The sequence below is a fragment of the Aulostomus chinensis genome, chromosome 21 (genome assembly GCF_037954235.1).
Source record: "Aulostomus chinensis isolate RoL2024-O1b breed Wild chromosome 21, RoL_Achi_v1.0, whole genome shotgun sequence".
Lineage (NCBI taxonomy): Eukaryota > Metazoa > Chordata > Actinopteri > Syngnathiformes > Aulostomidae > Aulostomus > Aulostomus chinensis.
Window position 1 is genome coordinate 10,017,174 of NC_141340.1, and position 24,714 is coordinate 10,041,887.

The window sequence follows — 24,714 nt, forward strand, 5'->3', positions numbered from 1 at the left end:
GCCAAAAACTGACAAAAAAAAGTTTTTGTCTGATCCCAGTCTGGTATTTAAGCAGAGAAAAACCTGGTATTGTCCCTCCTGTGGTTAAACTAGCCAGTAAAATTCACTTAAAAGGACATATCGTAAGTGCTGGTTTGTTTTACTTTTCCAATATTCAGCTTGTACACGAGTAGAACGTGTATTTTACCAAGCAAAAAGCAGAGCAGTCAAACATGTTAAATGAGAAATAGTTATATACTAGTGTCCTTTTCTTGAGAGTAATTGGTGTTTTCAAGGATTTTTATGTAGTAATTATCGTTGTTTTTCTGAACCAACTTCAGCAGACACACATTCTAGTTTTACTAAAGGTGTTTGTCGTACGTGGAGGGGCTCTTTAGCAGTGCCACCCACAGTTCAATTACCTGTTTATCCCTCAGTGAATGAACACTATCAAGCTCCAAAGCCATGAACAGTCTCACACAGCTTCAGGGCTATATGAAGAAGTGTGTGTGTGTGTGTGTGTGTGTGTGTGTGTGTGTGCGCGTGTGCGCGCGTGCGCGCACGAGTCTGTCTTTTTGATAGACGTAGCCGAGTCAACAACAGCCTGTTAATACATCCCTTTGTTAAAGAGGAACGTGCCTCCGTGAATGCCTCGGCTCCCTCATACCCACATCTAAATTCAAATCAGGTGATTTTCATAAAAATGTAGCTACCCACGTTTGGGTGGCAGCAGTGATGGTGGTGGTTGGGGGAGGGGGGGGGGGGTAAAGATGAGATTTACATTTCAAGTGGCCTCCCTGCAACTATATGGGAAATGCGTGGGTAACCTTTTCCTCCCTCATGCTGCGCAGGGAGACGCAGAGGTAGCAGAACCACTTTCTTGAAATATCAGAACAGATTGGATGGAGATATGGGATGCCGGTAGCAATAACTGTGGTTGACCAATAGAATCAAAACACCTCCCCCCCCCCAAAAAAAAAGAAAACTGAGGAAAAGTACTTTGATAGTACTTTGAGGGGGCTGAAATGCCCCCCCCACTCAGCCACATCTAGAGTTCTGGTCAAACATGATATTTGGTGCATCATCATGATGTCACAATGCAGTTGTACCATAAAACTGTCAATACATGAGATTTCAGTTTCAAAAGGTAGAAAAATCTGCTATCAAATGTAGTTTTATCTTTTGTAAAGCGCTGCGACCTCCACCACTCTGGGTTTTTTTTTTTTTGCCTCCTCGTGTCAGGAATCTCAGTGTCTCTTTTTTCTCTGTATGATCTGCTCTCTCTCGCACAACAGACGTGCTACTCGCTCACGGCCAAAAGCCTGACCCGCGGAGCTCCAGTGAAACTTTAGAGGGAGGCTACAGCTGTCTAAGCCGCTCTGAGCGAGCAAGTTTCATCAATAACAAACAATGCGGCATCTCTGAATGAGCCGTTAGGCAAGGTGATGGATGAATTGGAGGAGTTTGTGAAGGCAGGCCTGAGACGGAATGAATCAAATGTATATGCTCTCATTCAAATGTCCTCTGGATGTCGTGTGTGTGTGTGTGTGTGTCTCTTTCAAGGATACAAACCAGACAATAGGCTCATCCACAGTAGGTTAGACTGTTTTTTTTGGGTCAGACCATGTCCTACACCAAAGACTGAGCAGGTGACCTTGGTGAGCACGTCTGCTCTGGCGAGTCGGCGTTGGGGCTCCTGTTGAGATTTTCTTTGTATAGTCCAAACAATGGCAACTAAAATTGAGAAAATTGAGTGACATGAGTAGAAAGGTGTATTTTCAGGCAAGGGCGGAGGTTACGAGGCGTTGATTCAGTGCAGAAGTATAAATTAGGCTCAACAGTTCTGGTGAACTCTAGTTTTACTAAATTGCGGTCATCCGGACAGTTAATCCCAGGCAGGAAAGAGCCAATGAACGCCACCCGCATACATTGCCTCCAGCAAAGAGCTCTGGGAATTTGATGTGTCCTTTAGTAGTGCCAATCGAAGGCCAACAGAGCTCAGTAACAGTTCGCCTACATCCCACTTTTAATAAAATGTAAGAAGAAGAACAAAATACAGCCTGAGGATTATAGTTGGTTATTATGTAAGGTTAGCAAGTAGTGCTTCGTTTGAGAAAATGGGACTCGTGTGTGTGTGTGTGTGTGTGTGTGTGTGTGTGTGTGTGTGTGTGTGTGTGTGTGTGTGGCCACCTTTGTTGCACAGCATTCCTGGTTTGATGTCAAGCAAACATACTCAAATTGCCAGGCAGCCCCCCCCCCCCCCCCCCAGAAAAGAAAAAAACTGCAGGAAGGAGAAGAAGGAGCCTCCTATATCTCACCTGGTCACACAAGATTTCAGTACAGTATGCAGAATTACCACATTTTGACTCATTTGCCAAGTTATAGTGTGTGTGTGTGTGTGTGTGTGTGTGTGTGTGTGTGTGTGTGTGTGTGTGATGTTTCATCTCTCTTGTTTTTTGAAGGGAAAAAAAAAGCGCTGCTGGGTTCAGTGACCAAATAATATTTTCAAAAGTGACAGAAACTGAAGGCCAACTTTTATCTGTGAGAGAAAAGACGACTTAACAGGACATAAAAAAAAAATTTAATTTGAGAACATTCCCTGTCACATCTCTTCATTGTTGTGTTCCTGTCTTGCTAGCAGCTGTGGAGGTTTGCTTGTGAAATATACTAAACAGCAGGCCGAGCCTCTGCTTTGGTGACAGTTGACCGTAAACTCACCCCCCCACCCCCCCCAAAAAAAATCCCTCTCCAAAACAAGCCATCTGTCATGCAGCTTCTCAGCCAGTTTGAAACCTCAGGTCACCTCACACCTTGCAAACACTGGAGCGAACCAACCAGACCTCCGGACATGCAAAACATGATCTGATTGCAATACTTTTAGCTGTGTGATTCAGACGAGCGGCAAGGGAAGGAAGGGGGTTGTTGGGTGGGGGGGGGGGGGTGGTGCAAGAGCAAAGGGCACAAACAGGGGTGAGGGAGAAAGAGTATGAAAACATTATAAGGGTGAGAAGGCGAGAGAGGAACGTCGGCCAGCTGTGAAAGACTGCAGTCATTCTTCATTCTCAGCTCCGTACCTGCAGACTCAATGAGCCGTCCCACATTGAAGCAGGGCCAAAGCCGTGCGATTTCTCAAGCTTACTCAGCCTTACTGTGCCCCCGCAGCAGCAGCAGCAGCAGCAGCAGCCGGGGCCTTGTAGTGCCAAGACTCCACAAAGTCTACTTTCACTGCCACGCTCCGTCGGAGGAAGGATTGCACGATGATGCCATAACTGTCACGGGTTAGAGGAAGTATGTCTGTGACGTTGGAAGCGAGGGGCACTTCTGGAAGTGTCAGGCTCAGCAAAAAAATAATTAAGAGGCTAATTCATCACCTAAATGTTGGCTATCATTGGTACCTTGACCTCTTTATATCTATTCTTAACCTCTTGTTCTTACGTACATCTTCACTGTCTTCATCTAATCCTTGCGGGCTCTTTGCGACCAGTAGATTTGGACGGTCCAAAGTTAGGAATGAATGGACTGTTAGATAATGAAACGCAGCACGGGAGTCCAGCAGGGTCATCTTTCTGCGGAGATCCCAGCTGATTATATTTATCTTTGTCCTCCCCTCTCGGTCAGTGATGTATAGCTAAAAGAATACGGCTGACGGTGAGGTTGTTTTTTTCTATTTTACCGTCTTTCTTTTTTTCTTTCTTTTTTGGGGGGGGGGGGGATTACCATTAACGAACTGGCAAAGTTAGGGCTGACGAGATGAACTCTGTGAAATTCAATCATGAGAACTGAAGGTTCGGAGGCGTGAGGTCTTGGCCCCATGGGCAGTTTGGAGGTTGCTTCAGATTAATTAATGTCAAAATGGAGAGGCTGTAGAGGACAATTATCTATGTGACTGCCGGCCATGGTGATCACTCGTCACAGTAAAGAGTCTGATTTTTGTCTGTGTTGGGAATATATATAAATATATATATATATATATATATATATATATATGTATATATATATATATATATTATTCCCACTCAGTAATTTGGGTGAGCCAAAAGCAATTTAAGTGAAGATAGAGTAGAAAAGCTACCCATGGCTAAATGGATAGAAAAATAAAGCCACTTATGTAAGTACTCAAGGCACATATAATTCAGAAAAGTCACAGTGGGGAAAAAAAAGTGCTGCCACATCTGGTGCATTGTAATCTCCTGAAGGCAGACACACCGTTAAAATACCACGCAATTAAAGAATGTATATATTATTCAAAAGCAGGAAATTGTCCAGGCCGTACACATAAACCTGTTAAATGTGTGCGTGTGGGTTTTGAGGAGCGTAAAAATGTTTTTTAACAGTGGACTTTGTATCGCCGATAATGTCTTCAACAGTGAAAACCTCAATTTTCACCTTTCCCCTCATTCTTAATTGGAGATTACCGTCACAGATTAGGTCAACAAGTACAATTATGAAATGAGAAATTAAATGTAGAGCACAAGAATGTGTGGAAACAAAATACTGAAGGGTTCCTACTGGTACTGAAATTGACTTAAGTGACGCAAGATAGTAACAGTCGTGTATCAAAATTTGTAGGTACTTATTTTTGTAGTATTTTTGTGCTTTTCAAGTTTCTGTTGTGAGTACAAGTAATTTAACAGAATAAGTAAGTGCTCAGTACTCACCAGTGAGATTGGGAAGAACAACAATTTCAAACTCAGCTGTAGGTGTGATGATGTAGCTGTGAAGCCTGTGTTTGGATTTCTGTGCACATAAAATTACTTAAAGCTTCGCAAGAAGTACTTAGTATTGAAGTGTATTTAGTACTCACTTAGTATTCTTAGTATTCACTAAAAGAATGGGAGAACTGTGTAGTTATACTGTACCTCCACCCTTCAGCTGTTACTCCACATTTGCATCGAAATGACGCTTAACAGTGACCTGATGTTCTGACTTGAACACGTATTGAGACTTGAGATGTACAAAAATATCCATTTTGTGTCGACCAGCAGAATTTTTTTTTAATTTTATAAAAATGATCTTCTTCCAAATGAGTGCATACAAACAAACAACAACAAGAACAAGTCCCCGGAGTGTGATTGTGACTTTTAACACTTGAAAACATGACTCACAACTGCTGTGAGCAACCACTTGTTTTTCTTGTTGTACTTTGTGTTTTTCAGGTGCTGTTGCCAATGCCTCTGTTTACCGCTGCACCCCCTGACAAGTTTCTCTCGTTCAACTACGCACAGATCCAAGTACTGTATCAGGAAATGGGAAGTATTTACAGAATCATAGGGGAAAGTTGTTCCATCATTTGAGGTAAGGCTGAGGAAGATTGAGGCTAAAACATGAGCTGTTTTTAACTTGTAACCTAAGATAATTTGTTTCTTTTCAACACCATCTTGTGTTTCAGACTGACATCATACTGTAGGTATCCGACACAATGATGCCTTCTGTTCTTCCTGTGGATCTTATTCCACACATAACAAGTACCTGAGGGCACAGACATCAAATATGTTCCTATTACAAATGGTAATACTAAATTTCTGAATATGAATGCATGTGTCCTTGCATACATTTTCATACATTGTATTTTTGTGTCTCTGTTTTTCATATCCTCAAATCCAAACACACCCACTGAAAAGGGATTTTGTCTTTGAGCGAACCGTGATGCACCCTGAGCAGGTATGCACAGGAATCAAGATTAGTCTTTTTGCTACGCTGTATTTCCATCTCCAGAGTCTTGGAAATCTTGATTTTCTGCTTACTCCTTTTGCTTTGCAGAGGGAACAAGAAATGTGACAAATGTGAGATGCTGCAAACAAATTCCCTGTAAAATTGGAATCTGGATTTTCCATTAAGTTACTGTCACTGTAAGACTTAGTATTGTATTGATACTTTTGCAGTTTTCTACACTTAACAGACTATTTTAGTTTAGTTCTTATCACTGTTTACTTTTTATATTAATATGAATATCAAGATAAAACAAGGGAGCCACATGGTTATGTGAAAATCTAAGGATTTGACAGTGGTTGATGTATGGCCTCTCTCCGAGTGAGAGAGCGCCTGAGTTAACTTTAATGGCTTTTACTGCACGATCAACATGTCATCAAGCAGACTTATGCCAATGCAATTAACACTACACTGCAAAAAAACAAACAAACCAGCCTCACTTGCACAGATTTGAGGAAGCAGTGGGTTAGAGCAAAGCAAATCTTCAGCACGTAATTTCTGAGCCAATGATTATCTTGAAAATAACCTCGCCTTAAATGTGAATCTGCGCTGCTGAATTACCTCCGAGTAAGCAGCTTGTACTAAAGTCTTAATGTTAATTCAACTCCCGGAGTGACTGTGTAAGGTTAACACAGCGGAGATTATTCCTCACGAATTTACTGTACACACATGAACTTTGACATTTAAAAGGCCACCTTGTGTTATCTGATTAAAAGGCAATTATCTCTGAAAATCTCAGTTCAAGAGAATCTGCTCTCCATAAAATTAAGAAAAAACACTGCATGTTTGCAGAATTTAAAGCAACATCTCGCTAAAAAAAAAGTTATTTTGCATTCGTTTTGTTTCTTTTCCCTTCTCTCTTTATTTGTCACTCCAGAATGCAGAAATAGCTGGCTAAGCTATTGTTAGCTTGAAACTAACAGTGGCTAACAATAACTAGCAAAACAACAACAACAACAACAACAAAAACGCAAAACTGCAAAAAAATAGGCTGACTGTGTAAGGTTAACACAGGCAAAATTTTTCTTCATGGATTCACTGGACACACATGAACTTCAGCATTAAAACACCATCTTGTGTTATCTGATTAATAGGCAATTATCTCTGAAAATCTCAGTTCAAGTGAATCTGCTCTTCACAAAATTAAAAAACCCACCGCACTTTGACACAGCTTAAAGCAACTCCTCACTCAAAGTTTATTTTGCTTTGTTTTTTTCCCCCTTCCTCCATTATTTATTTGTCAGTCCAGAATACAGAAATAGCTGGCTAAGCTATTGTTATCTTAAAGCTAACGGTTGCTAACAATAGCTAACAAAAAACAACCAAAAACCTGCCAAAAAAAGGCTGTTTGCAAACTCTCAAGGGCATCAACCAGTACAATCTACTTTGTCTTTATTCAGCCGGATGCTCAGTACTTCATAAATACTTTGATGTGAACACAAATCAAAATGATATAACGCTTCAGGTTTGGCACTAATTCACTGTGGCACAGTACTAGCTCAGGACAACTATTTGCAAGTACTTTAAAGACTAAATACAATTTTTTTTGGTGCCAAATTGTTTTAAGATCATTGAGGATGTTAGCATCAAAGTAACATCCATCCATTTTCTACTGCTTATCCTGTCAAGGGTCACGGGGGAGCTGGAGCCTTTCCCAGCGGCTTTCGGGTGAGAGGCAAGGTTCACCCTGGAGGGGTCATTAAAGTAACGTATTTTATGAATATATCACTGTGGTTAAAGACTTTTGATTATCAGTCACCTGTTCTTTTTTCTGTACTCGCTCTTGCTGCAGTTAGCTGCTGAAGAAGAAAAATAGGTCAATACTGTTGAAATCCTGAAAACACACACACACACACACACACACACACACACACTATAACTTGGCAAGTGAGTCAAAATGTGGTAATTCTGTATGAGGTTGGTGGTGTTGGACCACAGGGAAGAGGAGGGATGATCCAGGCTCTCAAAGCCAACCTTTATTGGAAGGTCGTGGTATCACAAGTAGAAGTGCCACCATGTGGCCTTCCTCAGGGCAAAACCATGTTCAGAACCATCTGAACCGTCTGCAACCATTGTGAAGAAGTGGAACAGCACGGAGGAGGTGGAACATGCATTAAAAAACATGTTCTTTCTGTAATGATGATGATTTTATATCCTTCGGAAAACATTGACTAACAAACTGCTCCACAACAACAGGCAAGGCTGACAAAAACATGCATTAACAGATAATAATCCCACTCATTACGGGGATATTATCATTTCTTATTATTTTGAGAAATTCAGATCCTGTTGCTTCTAATGAGCTTGCAATATGGCAGAGGAACTCATTAGAAAGAAGACACCATTGGAAATACAGACATCCATCATCCCTGCACGTCCTCTGTAGGGGGCAGCTGCACCAGAATGGAGCCCGAGCCATCGTTTGCATGAGAAACCAACAGTGTTGACAAGTGACTCTTGGGTAATATTATTTTTGCCTTAATTTAGACACGTTAATCAATTTCAATTAGCGGCGGCTCTGAGGTTTAGGTCAGAGGTCAGTGCTGGACCAGATTGTGGAGGAAACTAATATTTATTTTGCTATTCATCAGCTGTACAGGGGGTTGATGAGTTACCTGTTAATAGATTCAGACAGTGGTCTCTCTGAAGTTGTCTAAAGAGCTGCTCTGCCTACTGATTGAGAGACTATAAGCTCCAGGGAGGCTCTCTGTGTCTTCACACTTCAAACCTGAAAATGGCGTTATAAGATGGAGGCACCTTCTTGTGTTTTTGTGTGCGAAGATTTGGACCTGTCTGCAAAAAGAAAGAAATGCTCTTTTTGCTTTGGGCTTTGAACATGCATTTTTACCCACTTCCCCAAGTCCCTTTCACCTTTTCCACATCTTTGAGGCATGTCTGTGGGCAAGATGAAAGCTCACGTCTGAAGGCTTCAGTCAGGTCTGCTAGAGGACTACATGGAGTGAAATAAAGAGCCTCTAAAAGCAAGAAGGCAAAGCAGGACAAGACTGTTTATAATGCTTTAATTGTATTGAACCGACCACATGCTTTTGCATTAAATTCTTAAATGGTCTAGAAGTCAATTCTGGTAATTGGTAAAAGACTTAAACGGTGGTGACAGTGCTTATTTAGACAAATACTGTTTAGAGGCTGTTGCTGTTGTTACTTCCACTAAAGATGTCATGTGATTAGTTTGTTTGTTTGCGAGATTACTGGAAAAAAATTGAGCGTGGATTTTTCAAATGAAATTTAGATGGATGATTTTGGAATTGATTCCAAAATCGTATCTGATGACATCACATGGCCTTGGCCCTCGATTTTTAAGTAACAATCGGGGCTGAAGATGCAAAAAAATTTGCGTTGATTCCTGAAGCGAGGCAGATATCTGTATAGACGTTATTAAATTGCTGTTAAGCAGACAAATCCAAACCTCATGGAGGCACTAAGGGAAAAAGGGGGAGCAGGATCTTCAAAGTCAGGAGGATTCACCATCTGTGAACCATATTGAGCAAATTTATATATATATATATATATATATATATATATATATTTGCAGTATTTTACAGGACAAGTGTACGGTGACGCTGTGAAGGTCCTGATCAGAGGAAAGTACTTTTACTTCTAATTGTCAGTCAAGCTACATAATCACGTCAGTTTATCCATCCACTTTAATGTATTTCCAATTGGAAAAAGTTGTAATAGTTGGACATTTATAGAGGCGGCTGTTCCTGGTTTAATCCTCAGTTCACGGCCGTGTCGACGTGTCTTTAAGTTTCGGTATGCATCTGTGTGTGTGTGTGTGTGTGTGTGTGTGTGTGTGTGTGTGTGTGTGTGTGTGTGTGTGAATAGGTGAATGTAAAATGCATTAAGACTATAAATGCAGTCCGTTCCTCATTATCGAGCATTTATAGAATGGCTGATAATTCAAACCAGAGTCAGAAACTTGATTTAACATGATGGTGACTTTAAGAACATATATATATATATATATATATACATACACACACACACATATATATATATATAGATATATACATACACACACACACACATATATATATATATAGATGTGTATATGTATATATATATATGTGTGTGTGTATGTATATATCTATATATATATGTGTGTGTGTGTATGTATATATATATATATATATACATACACACATCTATATATATATATATAGATGTGGTTAAAGTTTACATGTTTTTGAGCAGGTTTTATTTTGTTCTATTTGTTTTGCAGCTGGCGGCACGGTGGTGCAGTGGTCAGCACTGTCTCCTCACAGCAAGAAGGTTCCAGGTTCGAGTCCCGGCTCCATCACAGGATCTTTCTGTGTGAGTCTCCATGTTCTCCCTGTTCCTGTGTGGGTTCTCTCTGGTACTCCAGCTTCCTCCACAGTCCAAAGACATCAAGAGAGGACGAGGCTGATTGATACTCTAAATTGACCGTAGGTGTGACTGTGAGTGTGAATGGTTGTCTGTCTCCATGTGTTGGCCCTGTGATGGACTGGTGACCTGTCCAGGGTGAACCCCGCCTCTCGCCCATAGCTGCTGGGATAGACTCCACCCCCCCCCCGCGACCCTTAATAGGAATAAGCAGAAGAAAATGGATGGATGGATGGATGGATGGATGTTTTGCAGCTGAAGCAATTCAGTCACGCACCCTCTGGAACTCTAAACTGCGTTGCGGCAGTAATGATACCTTTCTAAAGGTATCATTACTGATTGAATCATACAGGAGCTATATTACCGGCTGTTTGCTACAGATTTAAAGAATTAAATATTTATTTCCCCGACCCATGATTAATTTAGTCCTTCATCGATTGTCTTGGAGTGGAGACTCATTGGGAGGCTGGTGGTGTTCTGAGATCTTCTGCTGCTTTTACAAAAACCTTCTCTGCGATAGTGACAAACACTGTAGGTCTACCTTTTAAACAGGAAACTGCTCATTATCCTATCAACTTATGTGCTTCCCCTCTAGGAAGGGGACGCTGATTTCCCAAGTGGAACCTCCTGGTTTACAATCTGCAACAAAATTAATAAACAAGCCTATTTTTTTTTTTGGCTCATTGTGGAGCCAAGTGCTCTCTTCTCATTTCAGCAACACGTATATTGCCAAAATAGCTGCACGGGGTCCCATCAAGCCAATTTAATTGATTGGTTAATTGCTCAGAAGCCCTAAACTGTACCTTAATGACCCACTGGCAACGCCTTAGGGATTGTGGGATTTGTGTCAACACTTCCTGGTGCCATCTCATTCAGTGGCTCTTCCTGCTACTCCTCTACAGACCGTGAAGCATGAGATTGGATTTACAGTGTAATGGAATAAAGCACATTGTTTCTCATCTGTGAGAGAGGAGGATAGAGCTGATAAAAAGCCCTCCCCCCTCAACTTGCCCGACTGGAAAGTTGATCAAAAAAAGCTTTGCATACAGGAAGGAAGGAAGTATTGTGTTGGTTTGTGTTTTTTTTTTTCCTCTCCCTTTTCCACGCTTTTTTGTTACGTTTCACTAAAACGGAACACTTTTGGGGTTTTTCCCTCCTATTGATTTCTTCTGCTGTCTTATTCCGGGCTTTTTAGAAGGAGCGTGAGGGTGAATGGAAGAGGTCATCGCGCGGAGATCAGAAGACGAGAGAGTGACAGACGTCTCGCGCGCGCTCGCGTGTGTTGTTGTTGTTTTTTTTCATGTACGGAAGCAGACGCAATGAAACTAATACTCCTCGGTTTCAGGTCACGCTCGTGGCAGCTGCAACGAAGATTACTCATCATTCTTGTCATTCGTGCCCTCCCAATGTGAAACTTAATTACCGCCAGTAAAAATCATCTGCTTTTCTTTACAAAATGACAGGTTTTTTTTTCTTCTTCTTTTTTTCCTTATTCATTCCCACCCTTTCATTTCTTTCGCTTCTGACTTTCATCTGCGTGAATAGACTGCCATTATCAGTTAATTAACTCTTATCTGCTTTTATTTTTACGATAGCGCGTTCCAGTGGGATACCAAAGCATATAATCTGCTAAAGTTACAATGTCCCCGCTAACATCTCTTACTTTATTTTCCTTTCCACGTGTGCATAGTGAGGAGAACATCTCTTTCTTCAAGAGGATTGGTATGAAAGGTCAGACGAGATGTAATTAGTTCTAATGAAGGCTTTTTATTTCACTTTCAAATAGCTCCGTCAGTCTGTCGCTCAATTAACACTCTCGACTCGCTCTCGAGCGGAACGATACCGCAGAAGTTGAGGCCGCAGGTGACCAAGTCCGCGAATAAATCGACGACCACGCGACAAATAATTGTTGTGCAATGTTGTTTGTTGTCCTCGTATCGAAAGATAAACACAGTCCTTTCGCCGCAGAGGGTTGATGAGGAGTTTTCACAAGATTATTCCATCTTTAAAAAAAAAAAAGTTTTCACGTTGGTCAAATCAGTAGCACTGCGCCTCGGAAGAGCACGAGACAAAGGAAGGAGGAATGAAAGCTGTGAAATCACTTGATAAGTTCACAAGATAATCAGTCACTTCTCAGCTTTTAGGACATTCTCTAACAATACGTTTATTGAAGCACCTTTCACAGAAATCAACTTAAAGTTCTGCACCAGAATCAAAGACCATGAAAACGTACAAGCAGTTAAAGAGAGGCAATTAAAAGCAAACATGTAATCCTGTAAATGCAAAGAAAACAACAGAGCCGAACCACAAAAAGACTTAAAGGCTTGTGAAAGAAACAAACAAAGCCAAAAACTTGTGAAACACTTTAGCATTTGCCCTCAACTTGTCATCCTACAAAATGTCCTCCGGATCAGTCCTTAACGTTTTTGGTCATTTTCCAAACAGCCAAACCAACGCTGGTGTCACATGACCTCAGTGTTGGAGGGAAAAAGTCACAGAAACCAAGAAAAAAGAAGTATTTACAATTAAATAAGCGACAAATTTCTTTCATTTGTTTTTGGGTACAAAACAGAGAGCGGACTGAACCACTTTTAATCTCTTGCAGCATTGAAATTAAACATCCATTTATTATTGCTGAAACATTGTTAATTGGAAAAAAACCAAACCTTCGTTCGTTAGAGCCTGACAGAAGTGAAAATGATTGAAGGCGATTAGCGTTGACGAGCGTTTCCACCGGTGTCGATGGAGAGCAGGTGGGGTCGTGTGATCAGCCCCGTGTCGTTTGATGGTGTGAACAGATGGGAAAAAGGTTGGACCACACCAAGGGAAGCTGCTGATGAAGCAAAGCTTTTCTTTTTTTTCTTTTTATATCTTATTAGACACAATCTCTCCCATCAAGAGAGCACATCAAAGACCAAGTGTAGGAGCGAACTCGTCCGCTGGAATTAGTACGACGAGAGCTGATCCGAGAACACGCACGCACGCACGCACGCACGCACGCATGCACGCACGCACACACACAGGCTAACGTGACGTACCTGTAGACTCATCCCCCCGTTGTCTTCACACAAACACACATTTCTAGCAGTGGATGCAAGAAAAAAATCATTAAACACATGGCGATGTGCAAATACACACACAAACACAGAGAGCCCAGGTGTTGCTTTGTAATTCCGACACACACACACACACACACACACACACACACACACACACACACACACACACACACACACACACATTCCACAGCTATTCTTAGCGATGGGAGCAGATCTTGGCACATGAATGGTGCATAGTAGGTGTGAATGAGTGTGACAAAGCTGTCATTCCCAGCACACTCACACTTATAAAATCGGTAAATTCTCCACTGTGTAGGAGCACCAGTTACTCAGCAGCAGCTAAGGCTATAGTTTGGCTCAATCATCAGGATTCAATTAAAATGTAAATTCTCGCTAAGCTGATAAACGAGGGTAGGGGTGTGCGTGCGTGTGTGTGTGTGTGTGTGCGTGCGTGTGTGTGTGTGTGTGTGTGTGTGTGCGTGCGGGGGGGGGGGGGGGCAACAGCCGCTCTCATTTTCCTCAGGACGCCCAACGGTATGTGTCTTTTTTCCTTTTTAAACCAACAAGTGCTCGTGAGGCTTGGTCGTGTAGGACAGCAGGTGAGCGATGAGGCCCAGCAAGGTACTGGTGGAGAGTAACATTGAGGTCAAAGGTCAGCAGGCGCCATTCAGAAGGATTTACTGCTTCATTGGCTTCCTGCCCAACACAAGTCTTCTGCAGGTCTTTGTCTTATCTATTGACAGCTTCCATAAAACTCTGGTCTGCAGCTTTGAAGGTTTTTTTTTTTTTTCTATGAAAACTGAGAGACATTGTTGGCAACGAGCTGACACACTTCTTCGACGTGTGGCAGTTTTTGAAGTAGTCCGCAATGCACATCACGTCAAACCTAATACGCTGAAGGGCAAATGCAGCATTGGAAGACTGAATACAGAAAAGTATACTATATTTCTAGTCGGATATATATTTATATATACCTCCAAACTGTTCCTGCATCGACTCTCTTCTGATTTTTGACAATGCCGAAGAAGAGAGGAGGGAGTGATGAATGGCTCGCTTCCTCTAGGAACGATGAGGAGACGAGCGCCGGCTCCTCTGGGAGTTTCTAATTTTCACCTTTCATCTTTCAGATTAAGTCACTGAGGGATATAAGTCACAAACCCACTTGCCTGGATGACATCTTTCCATTTGCAGCAAAACATATCGACTCTTGTGACCAACAAATTACTCCTGAGCCTGATTCTACCTCAAAAAAAAGAAAAAGCTGAGTATAATGAAGGATTGTCATGATGAATTCTTAAAATTAGAGACATGTCTGCCCAAAGGTATGCACGTGTGTGTCAGCCGGGTGATTCTGACATTCAGATATCCTCATTTATCCTGTCATCAGACGACAGCAGCAGCATGGCAGGGACCTGCCCTCTAGATTTCATCTGTACCGCTGGACCAAGGAGACATGCTTCCTACTCCTAGCTCTGATCAACACCGGTTCAAAAACAAAAACAAAAACCATACATCCCGTTCATCGAAAACGTTCCAAAGATCCTCTACACGTCTGACATATTAGCGTTTACCTAAAAATAAAATCAGCTTCCAAGGCCGTGCACTTGAAGTGGATAAAGATGTGACGCTCCTGAGCCGGCAGCACTCCCCCATCCCTGCTGTTTCTGATTTTTTTTTTTTTTTTTTTTTGAGCAGATGTGAATGTCTGCGCTCTGGGACAGATGTGCAGCAGGACATCGTCTTGTCTGTAAACAAGCCGCCACTGCTGATAAAAGGATAAACAACTATGGCAGATTTTCTTTCCAAAAAAAAAAAAAAATCCTAACAGTAGAGCTGAGCTTTTAAATATACGCTAATAACTCATATTACTGTTTCTACATAATTGGATTTTAATTACAGACACATTTGGTTGGAGTACCGCGCGTAAAACCTGACTGTAAAGGTGAAGCGGACTGATGGAGGACATCCGTCAGCGTGCTGCCGTGCTCCGCTGTTGTCGGATCAAATATGAATTTCAAGTGAAAATGAAATGAAATGAAATTTTAAACAGTGTCAAACAAAGCTTTGGTCAGGCTAGTGATGGGTATCCTCACCTGAAATGACTTTCATGAGGAAAATCAATAGCAGTGGTTGTTTTTTGACACCTTATCCATCCTCCTTCACACCAGGAATGTACTAAATTAAACAGGGGGAAAAAAAAAAGGTGTGGCTTTGCTTTCTCTCTCTCTCTCCCGCTCCTTCTTTTCATTGCATACGGCCCTCCAAGTACTTGTAATTTAATAGTTACTGCACGTATATGTGCTGCTTTGGAAGTGCAATACATCTCCGACAAGACAACAGAGGGTAATTGAGCTTTTCTATTCTATTTCACCAGCGGCCTTGAAGACCTCAATAATCTTAAAAGAGGTTCGGTAAACATCCGTGAGGAGCGTGTTCTCCTCTGTAGCCATTATACAGCTGTTTACATCAAGATGGAATGATTAGCAAAGTCGTTTAAAAGATAGATTTTTTTTTTAAAACAACAACCTCCAACCCCCCGAAAAAAAAAAAAAAGCAAATAAACGCCTTGAAAACCTGTGGAACATCAGCTTTTGAACGCGTGGAGGAACAACGTCAACATTTGCTAACTCCAGATCAACTCCGTAGCGAGTAAACAATTAATCAAGGTTGCCATGCGTTTTGAAATTCAGTATTTATTTTTTGGAATGCGCTTTGTGATCGTAAAAGTAACGTTTGTTTGTTTTTTTTTTTACATGCAACTTTTTTTCTTTCTTTTTTTTGCCGGGCCTCATAATGTGCCAACACGTTGCAAATCCTCCAACCTGAGCTTATTCGTATGCAGCAGTTAGGAAGGCTCAGGTATGGAAAATGAATGCCCTTGAGTGCGTGGATTGCTACACTTCTCAAAGGTGTAGCGTTGATCTTCATCGAGTCTGATATTGTCCCCCCCCCCGTCTACCTGAAGAAGAATACATCTGTGTCACATAGTTGTTGTTGTCGTGTGGAACCTAAATCAAAAACCGAACTGAGGTGAACTCCATCAGCGGCGCGTAGCCTCGGCAACAGGTGCGGGTTTGCTTGACAACGTTGGGATCTTCAACGGTGCAACACTGCCCTCTATTGGTACAATAACAACATTACAATCAAGCAAACGAGGATGTGCTGGTATAAACTGAACGGGGAAACCTAAAAATTTTACACTTAAATTATGACTTATTAAAAAACAAACAAGCATTATAAACTTGATTGTGAAATGTGTTCAAAAGATGCCCTGTGTTCACAGAGTACAACCCCATCAACACCGGTAGAAACAAAACTAAATATCATGATGATGTGAGGAAATATTCAAAGAAAGTAGCAGCAGCGGAGGGCAACAGGGTACTATGATGTGTGTACCACATAAAGTACTCAATAGTTCAACTGGACTTTAAATTCATTATCCTGTTTATTAAATCACTTCATTTTTATTTCAGCTGCAAGATGTTTTGTTTTACTAACTTGTTGGTAATAAAAGGAGGTAAACTGCAACTAAAAAAATTAAACGCTGCAGAGATTAAATCCTTTTCTAATACTGGTTTTGTTTTCATTTATCTTTATTATCAATAAAATAGGATACCATATATAACAGTCCAGCAGGGGGAGGTAATTGACTTTTTTATATTCTACTGTTAGTGCTTTTTGGATGAGAGGCCGTTGCACAATACGCTTCTGAACAGGTCTGTCTTTGACTGTAGGCTGGGTTTCCCTGACGTGTTCAAACTTGATAAGAGAAAACAACACATAAAAGATTAGGAACAACAGTTTATTACAGATAATTGACCACCCCTCCTGTCCCCTCCTCAAATCAGAAACGAGTGTGTGTGTATATCTTCAACTCAAAAGGCTACAGACCGAAGAGCTCTACCACATCAGCCGAGGTGTTGCTGAGACTGGACGTACGTTTTAGCTGAGGTCTGCAGGTGCTTCAATGTCCTCAGAGCTTCACTTGTACCTGCCAGCCTCGCGTGTGTTCACCCGGCACCTTCACGTAGCAGGCTGAAGAGGGGGAGGGAGAGGGACGCGCCGCCATTTGTCCTCACAATACGAAGGATTTCTCATTAAAACACGACGGGTTCTCCCCAATTAAATACTTGCACTCCCAATAAAAATTCTAAAAATAAAACATTAACAAAGCACCCATTTTCTCTGATGTTCAGAAACTGTGTACATATCTTTATCAATATGGGAGCTGGGAGCTTCTTATAGGTGAAATGTAACAGCACAAAACAACTTAGCACAGTAAGAAAGAACTTTCCCCCAAGGAATAATCCACCAGAAGACAAAGATGGCTGACATCCGATTAACACGCACTACACTGTTGGTAGGACTAGCAACAATTAAGACAAGAAGAAATAGACAACAGATGAATTCTTGTGCATTAACTGCAGCTTTTTTTAGTGCCAAGTGTGTTCTTTTTTTGTCAAGCTAACAGTCCTGTGACTAGTTTGTCCCCCAGGATTGCAAAACATTTTTTCCTCCTTCTATTGGAGCCCTGGGCTCAAAATATGACCTCGATGATCATGGTTATCTTACAGAGGAGGAGTCCCATGACTGCGTGAAGCGTGTTCAAGGACGAACGCAAAGTTCTTACTATTCTTCTGAGGATCGTTTTCATTCGATTGTGAGACACAGTAGTAAAAAGTCATGTTTACACTATTAAGCACAGACACTCTGGCATATACGATCGTTTGGCAATTCGTAAGGAACAAAATTAAATGCAGTGTAATATAACACTGCAATAAAAACTCCCTTCAGTTCACTTTTGTTAGCTGTGCCTTCCTTTTTAAAAACCATTATGTAACTGGTTCCATTGTGCTGGGTTCTACTGAGGTGTCCTAAATATTTCATCAACTTTTTGTTGTTGTTGTTGCTATAAATAAAACACACGAAAAAACACTACAAATCCAGCTCAGTCGAACAGCTTCCAAAAATGACCGCTCGCACAATTCTGGGTCAAGGGTTTGTTTTTGTTTTCTTGACCGGTGCTTTCCCCAACGCTGCTCGGTGATGTCATCGACAGGCCTTAACACACCACAGCACTTTTCACTCTTTCACCTGATACTACGACAACTGTTTTCTTCCACTTCCCCCTGGAGTTAAGCGGTGAGAACAGAACAGGCACTAAATCAAATCCTTTCCCCAACTCATCAATAAAACCTGGACCTTTTTAATTGTCATGCCGGGGAGGATTTATCACACTGGTGTTGTATTTTACTGCTTCATAATTTGGCAAGTGAGTGGAGGTGCTAATGTAGAGTGGTAGAAAGACAGAAGGTGAGAAGCTGCCGTCTACAGTTGGAAAATATTCTATCTCACCGGCTTCCATTCTCCGATGTCGCAAGCTCATGGATGTTGAAGTTGTGATGGCCTTGAAAAGCTAAACACAACCTGTGAATATGGAGATATTTGCATAAGCACGGAGAACCTGAAGACAAGAGACCAGATTTTGGAGCTGGAAGATTTGCATTTTTAGTCCGAGTAGTATTGGGCAATTGTTTTGAACAGACTTGACTGGTTCCGTGCGGGTGAACAGTCCGTGAGCAGCTTCTCACGTTGGATGAAATGCAGTCTTGCAACCCATCTGCTATTGTCTAGTTTCACTGCATTCATGTGAAATAATCCAGCGGCAGCTCTGGTCGCCATAACTTGGCGTTGGATATTCTCTGGCTACAACAGAAGCTCCTAGAGTTTGGCTGCCCCCCTGGTGGTTCTTCATAATCCAAGGGTTTGAGATTGGTTTTCACATAAAACATGAGCCTGCTTGGCAGGTTCTGCCGTCCTGGCTGAGGCACATAGGCTTGCTGATGTCATCTGTTATCATCGGAGGGATCAGATGAACCACTTTTATACAATACAAAGTAGAAAAAAAAAAACCCCAAACAAAAACAAAACCCCCACATCACGGCTTCCTAAAAATCACTGAGCACACACACGCATACACACTCATGTCTCTCGTGTGGTGAGAGTTTAGGCTGGCAACGATCTCTGAGGTCGAATGTAGGAAGGCAGTGCATAGAGAAGGCAAACTGGTATCGGAGATCGATTAAGCGGGCCTGTTCTCTGACTGTGACTCGCTGTGGCCTGTAGGGCCTTCTTGTCGTGTAGCTGGAGATGGCGTGTAAGGGGGCGGGGCCTCGTTTACGCTGATTGAATCTCCTCCCTCTGAAATGAGAGGTGTGTGATGGGACGGACGAGGAGCGTCTGCCCCATCGCTGTGGGCGCACTCGCTGTAGGGAGGGGGCTTCAGATCGTCCTCTGAAATGTAAAAAAAAGACGAAGACGCAACTTCAACACCACGCTGCAACAGGCACTTTTTTTCGGCATTCATGCAAAGAACATTAAAATAATCTACTAGAGCAAACGTCTTATCGAAAGAGAAATATATGGGGGGAGGAATGAGGCTGTAGTGTTACGCAACACAGTTCCCTCTAAAACCACATCCTGCTGTCAGACTTCCTTCAGATCAAAGCAGATACTGAAGGATTAGGGCCCTGCTGACTGTCAGGATGATCCAAAAATGAACACACAAGTTGGTACAATCTGACCGCTCCACTGCCCGTTATTAGCTCTGCTTCCACCAACGGTACAGTTCCCAAGCTGCGACTACGTGCCAGACTCCTTTATATCTAGTCATGCTTTTGACTTCATCTGGTGTTCATTCCCTGCGAGTATATAGTAATGAGCCCTGGGAAATCAGACTGGAACAAACGACTCGCAGAGAATTCCTGCAATGAGTTGATGCTGCATACTGGATTGTCCCCCCCCCCCTTTTTTTTTTTAAATATAAAGGCAATTTCAGTTGTTCTTGTTTTTTATGTTTTCAAGTGTTGGGAAAAAAATGCACTGTCATGTTGCTCGCAGGAAATCGTGGGAGGAAAAGTAAAGGGGAAGCATTTAAAAATATATTTTTTTTTTAATTATCTTGATATAATGGAAGCAGAAGTCACATGGTGTTTTACTGGGCTATAGTGTGTGTATGCGTGATACCTCCAGAGACTGCCTCGTACGGCGGTGGCATGTCCAGGTGAGAGAAGGATCCGGCAGGTGGCAGGGCGGTGGAGGGCTCCTCCATGGACAGATCATCCTGAACACCGTACCAACTTGGCCAGAGAGATGTTTGCTACAGAAGAGGAGGAAAAAGAAGATTGTTGTGTCAATAATTGTCGTTGCTCTGAGGCGGAACTATTTTTTTCCTTTTTTTTTCTGTTCTGAGTTAACTCGTGAAAAGCTTGTGTTAATGTTTGGCTCATGATGTCATTTGCAATTAGTTAGAGTCGACTACAACCCTTTAATACACACTCACGGCCAAACAAAAAAGAAAAAAGAAAAAAAGGAAGCACAACAGTCATAAATGTATTACATGAAGCCAGTGGGCTGAATATCAGCTCTGCTAACACAATTAAGAGACTAGCTAGGCTGGTTCTAGTGTACATATCTCTGGGGAAGACGTCACACCGTTTAGGATAATATTGGATTTATGCTTCTGCTTGTCCTTTTAAATGCTTTTGCTTCAGGCCAAAGTTAGACAAACACGTCAAACATCACTAAACTAACAGCACGACAAGAGCAATAGAGGTTGAGGTTAAGGCGCACCCCCACCCCACCCCCGTACATTTTTCTGCTGTGTTTCAAACACGTGTTGTCTGACGTTTCCCCACTGGGAAAACAGTTTACAACAAATGGGACAAATGTTTGACAAGAAAACATGTTGAACTACTCCAATCTCACCTCTTGACATGAGCTAGCTCGATGCAGTGGTGCCAGTGGGTAGTTAAGGCAGTAATGATGGACTCGTGACCTCACAGTCTGGCAAATTCAGTTACATTTGAATTAGCATCCTTCTGTGGTCGGGAAAGATTGCAGCTCGTGCTAATTCAATTCATTTACCTCCGATTAAAACCTTTTAAAGTCTATAAAGTTCCTAATTCCTGCACGTTCATCACACTGGATTGCATTGTCGGAGAGGTTAATGTTCTGCAGCCTGATTGTTGAGAAAAAAAGCACACCTATTTACTCTGGAAATGTAATACTCAAAGGTGACTTTTTAAAAGCCATTTCTCTCTTCCATCTGTCTTCATCTAGCTCCTATGAATTCCTCGCGTTCTAACCATCAATACAGTTGTCAAAGAGCTCAGTGAATGATACACTACGTCCAGACTTTGCCCCCAAACTACATGTTGGGCCAGTGACTTGACTTGTCTTGGCATCTCTCCAGTAAACTTTCAGGGTGCAGGGGTAATAGGTGACCACGGGGGCCTCCCTGCAGCACATTCCACTAAAATCCAAACAGGGAAACCATGCAAAGGCAGAGGGAGCAAGAACAGCTGAGAACCAGGGATCTAAATGAGAAACAACGCAGGGAAGAAAAAGGTGGAAGGGAGAAGATAAGATCAGATACTGGAGGGGGAGAGGACGATGGAGGGATGTACAAGGGAGTGCTTCAATTAGCAAATTAACGTCGGGCCTGTTTCTACATGAACAATAGGTCATTAAAATATATGACTGTGACAAGCTCACAAAAGGTTGAGACGGGCATCTTAACTCAAACACTTTGATGGCACACAAGATATCATCACAGCCTGCCACCGCATCCTTCCGTTTCTTGATTTGGGATTTTTTTTTCTCTTCATACAACTAGAGCATTTCCTGTTGCACAAATATTCTAAACAGTGCTAAAAATAAGACAGGCTGGGCTCCTTTGCAACAACTGCAATAGGTCAGGGGCAAGATTAACAGGAAATCACTCAAATAACTTTTTATACCAGCTCCAATAAAATTAGTCATTTCTTGGTAAAATGTCATTCCTGTACCATCTTTAGTTATTAAGTTTCTGCAATGAGCGGGAGCACCAAAGTGAATAGGAAAAAATATAGATAAAAAAAAATACTGTTTCTGAGATTGATGGAGTATAAAGTGGGAGTGTGCTGAATCATAGAGATTGCTGGCAAGTGCTTAGAAAAACACAGAAGCTTAAGAGCCCTGGGGGCATTAGTACATGATGGCGGTCTGAGGTGCTGGTTGAAGAAACAACTCCATACAGAGTGATACTGAAAAAAGGAATATCACTAAAAACATCTAAGAGTACATTCACCTTCCATTTGGAAGTTGCAATTAAGGGCAAACATGTAACGCGATAACAAACTTCAATGCATCGAATGCAAAATAATCAACGAAGGGCCTGATGCCAATGTCAGAGACAGAAAATCCTGATAAAGAAACCCATGTTTTTGATTTGTGGAATTATCAAACATTATTCTTTCTTTCAATGATTCCCTTGATGCCAAAAACTGGCAGGTTAGTTTATGTCATCCAAAAGGTATCAGTGCACTGAAATAATTAACCTCACTCAGGATTTAATAATCACATCTTACTGCAGGAATATTTTTCTCTCATTTTCTGTTTAAAGAAAGGATTTCAGACAAACTTAAACACGCATGTACCTGACAGTGCAGTATCTGCCAAATTCATCTTCCACACCAAGGTATTGGTCAGGTTCATGGTTTCAGAGCGGTTAACAGCAGAGATCTGGCATGCATTTGCCACATTTTACAGACTTATTTCGAAAAATGCCCCCCCCCCCCCCCACACACACACACACACTTCATCACATTCTGACAGAGGGGCTGTCAAAGCTGAATCCAGCTCTAGATGCCATCCAAGGGTCAAACAAACTTCACAGCAAACAAAAACTCAAACTCCCTGAGTACATCCCAGAGTGAATTGTAGCCTGTCTTATCTTTCTGTTCAAATTGACAGAAACGAAAAACCGCATGCTCGCACCAGAGAGCAAACAACTCCTCTGCAAATATGTAAACCATCAGCGACCTTATTTGGATTTCTCTCCTTTAACACAGCGTCTCTACACGCGTGTAACACTCTATTACCAGAATCACTGAACCCACGTATACTTGGTTTCAGTCATGAAAAAAGATATAACCTGGGGGTGCAAAACCACTCCTTCTGCTGACAATGAGATTATGTGTTTCCGATGTAGGGGCTACACTTACACTCTGTCGCTCACACATCTGATGAAGGTAGGCCCTTCCTCCAACAATGACTATCTGAGCATTGCGTGGATTACTCAGGTATGCTGCCAGTTGTCTTTGTCTGGACCGGTACCAGCACACATAGAAGAATATCTTGATGATGATGAATACGATAACAACTCTGTGAAGGGGAGATGACAGTTAAAAAATACACATTAGTTCCGAAGTCCATCACTCAAAACATGACAACAAGAGAGAGAAAGTACTCACAAGATATACTTACATATACCAGTACAGCTCCATTTTAGCCAGGTTTTGATCACTGAGCAGAGGCAATCATACCTGAGGAAACCATTGCTGTTTCCTGACCAAAAACAGAACTTGTCATTACATCATATTTAAATCACTGCATATATGACATCCCATTTAATTCGTAATTTAAAAACATAACTCACTTATAACACACATAAAGCTGAAGTAAACCTAACACGGTTTGACAGGCTACGTAAATTTAAATGTTCAACCACTTTGTGTAACTTAAAACAGATGTTTAGCACGACAGCTAACAACGCTAACGCAGCTAACAGTCAAACTCTGCTAAGTAAACTCTTTGTTGAACTTACTTGAAGAAAACCCCCTCGTTCCCCTGAGTTAGCTGGCAAACAGTGCCATTTCCCGTGTGGTTTTGGAGGATGGGAGGCGAGGTAGAGCTCCAGGAGCCAGATGAGAGGCTACGGCTAGTTCCACCAGGCTATCGCGACGCAGGCCACAACAATAACAACAGACGCTTCTCTATTTACACATCACCCCTTCCGAAATAAAGACAACTGTTAACAACCTTATCTATTACACATGCCTTCGTTGGTGTATACGACTTACTGGCCGCGAACTTTACACCAAAGAAAACAACTTCACTCTCCCTACTGAGTTTCTTTTTTGCTAGCATTTAACATTACAACACGTCCCAGCATTCGGTTACATAGTGGGCGGTGTTCGTCGCCCTGTTGCCTTCAGGGCTTCCCGTAACTTGCTAATTTTTGCCATTAAAAATTATGTTTAGTGTTATCAAGTACGTTTTTACCGGACGAAATGTTCGTTATAACACCTAATAATATGTGTTTCTTACATACTCTTTCTGTAAACCCGAGCATTACTGCCACAGGGTTAAATATAATAAAGATGTGTCGTGTGTATGCCCGCAGAAAACACATACTGTAAACAGTGTATTTGACAAAGAAACCAGAACCTTAATAACATGTTAAGTGTTTAAGGAACCACTCATTGAAAGACTTGTAGCAAAATGAGAGCTTCCCACGGTTAATTCTAGGGCGTTTCATCAAATTCCATTCAAAATGTCTAAATTTACGTGCGTCCGTTAAAGTAGCATGGAATGAAAACGGACAAAGGGGTGAATTAAGACCAAATGGAACATATTTCCATAACCACTCCATGATGAATGAGATGCATTATAATAGTTGAGGGCAAAAAAATAAATGCATTATCTTAATGAGCTGATGAAATTAGTATTTCTAATACAAATTACAACAACGGCATTC

The 24,714-nt window shown here is 41.7% G+C and overlaps 1 protein-coding gene across 1 annotated transcript; it reads right to left on the reverse strand.

Annotated features, from left to right (window-relative positions):
• Positions 1-13,329: 13,329 nt before the first annotated feature.
• On the reverse strand, positions 13,330-24,260 carry LOC147241630 (uncharacterized). The gene is made up of 5 exons (XM_086191900.1): positions 23,782-24,260; positions 23,442-23,522; positions 23,180-23,339; positions 20,160-20,292; positions 13,330-19,427 (listed from the first exon to the last, which is right to left on the reverse strand). Exons 2-5 carry the CDS (start codon positions 23,459-23,461, stop codon positions 19,216-19,218), a joined length of 525 nt encoding a protein of 174 aa, XP_086048026.1. The 5' UTR covers positions 23,462-23,522; positions 23,782-24,260; the 3' UTR covers positions 13,330-19,215.
• Positions 24,261-24,714: the final 454 nt, after the last annotated feature.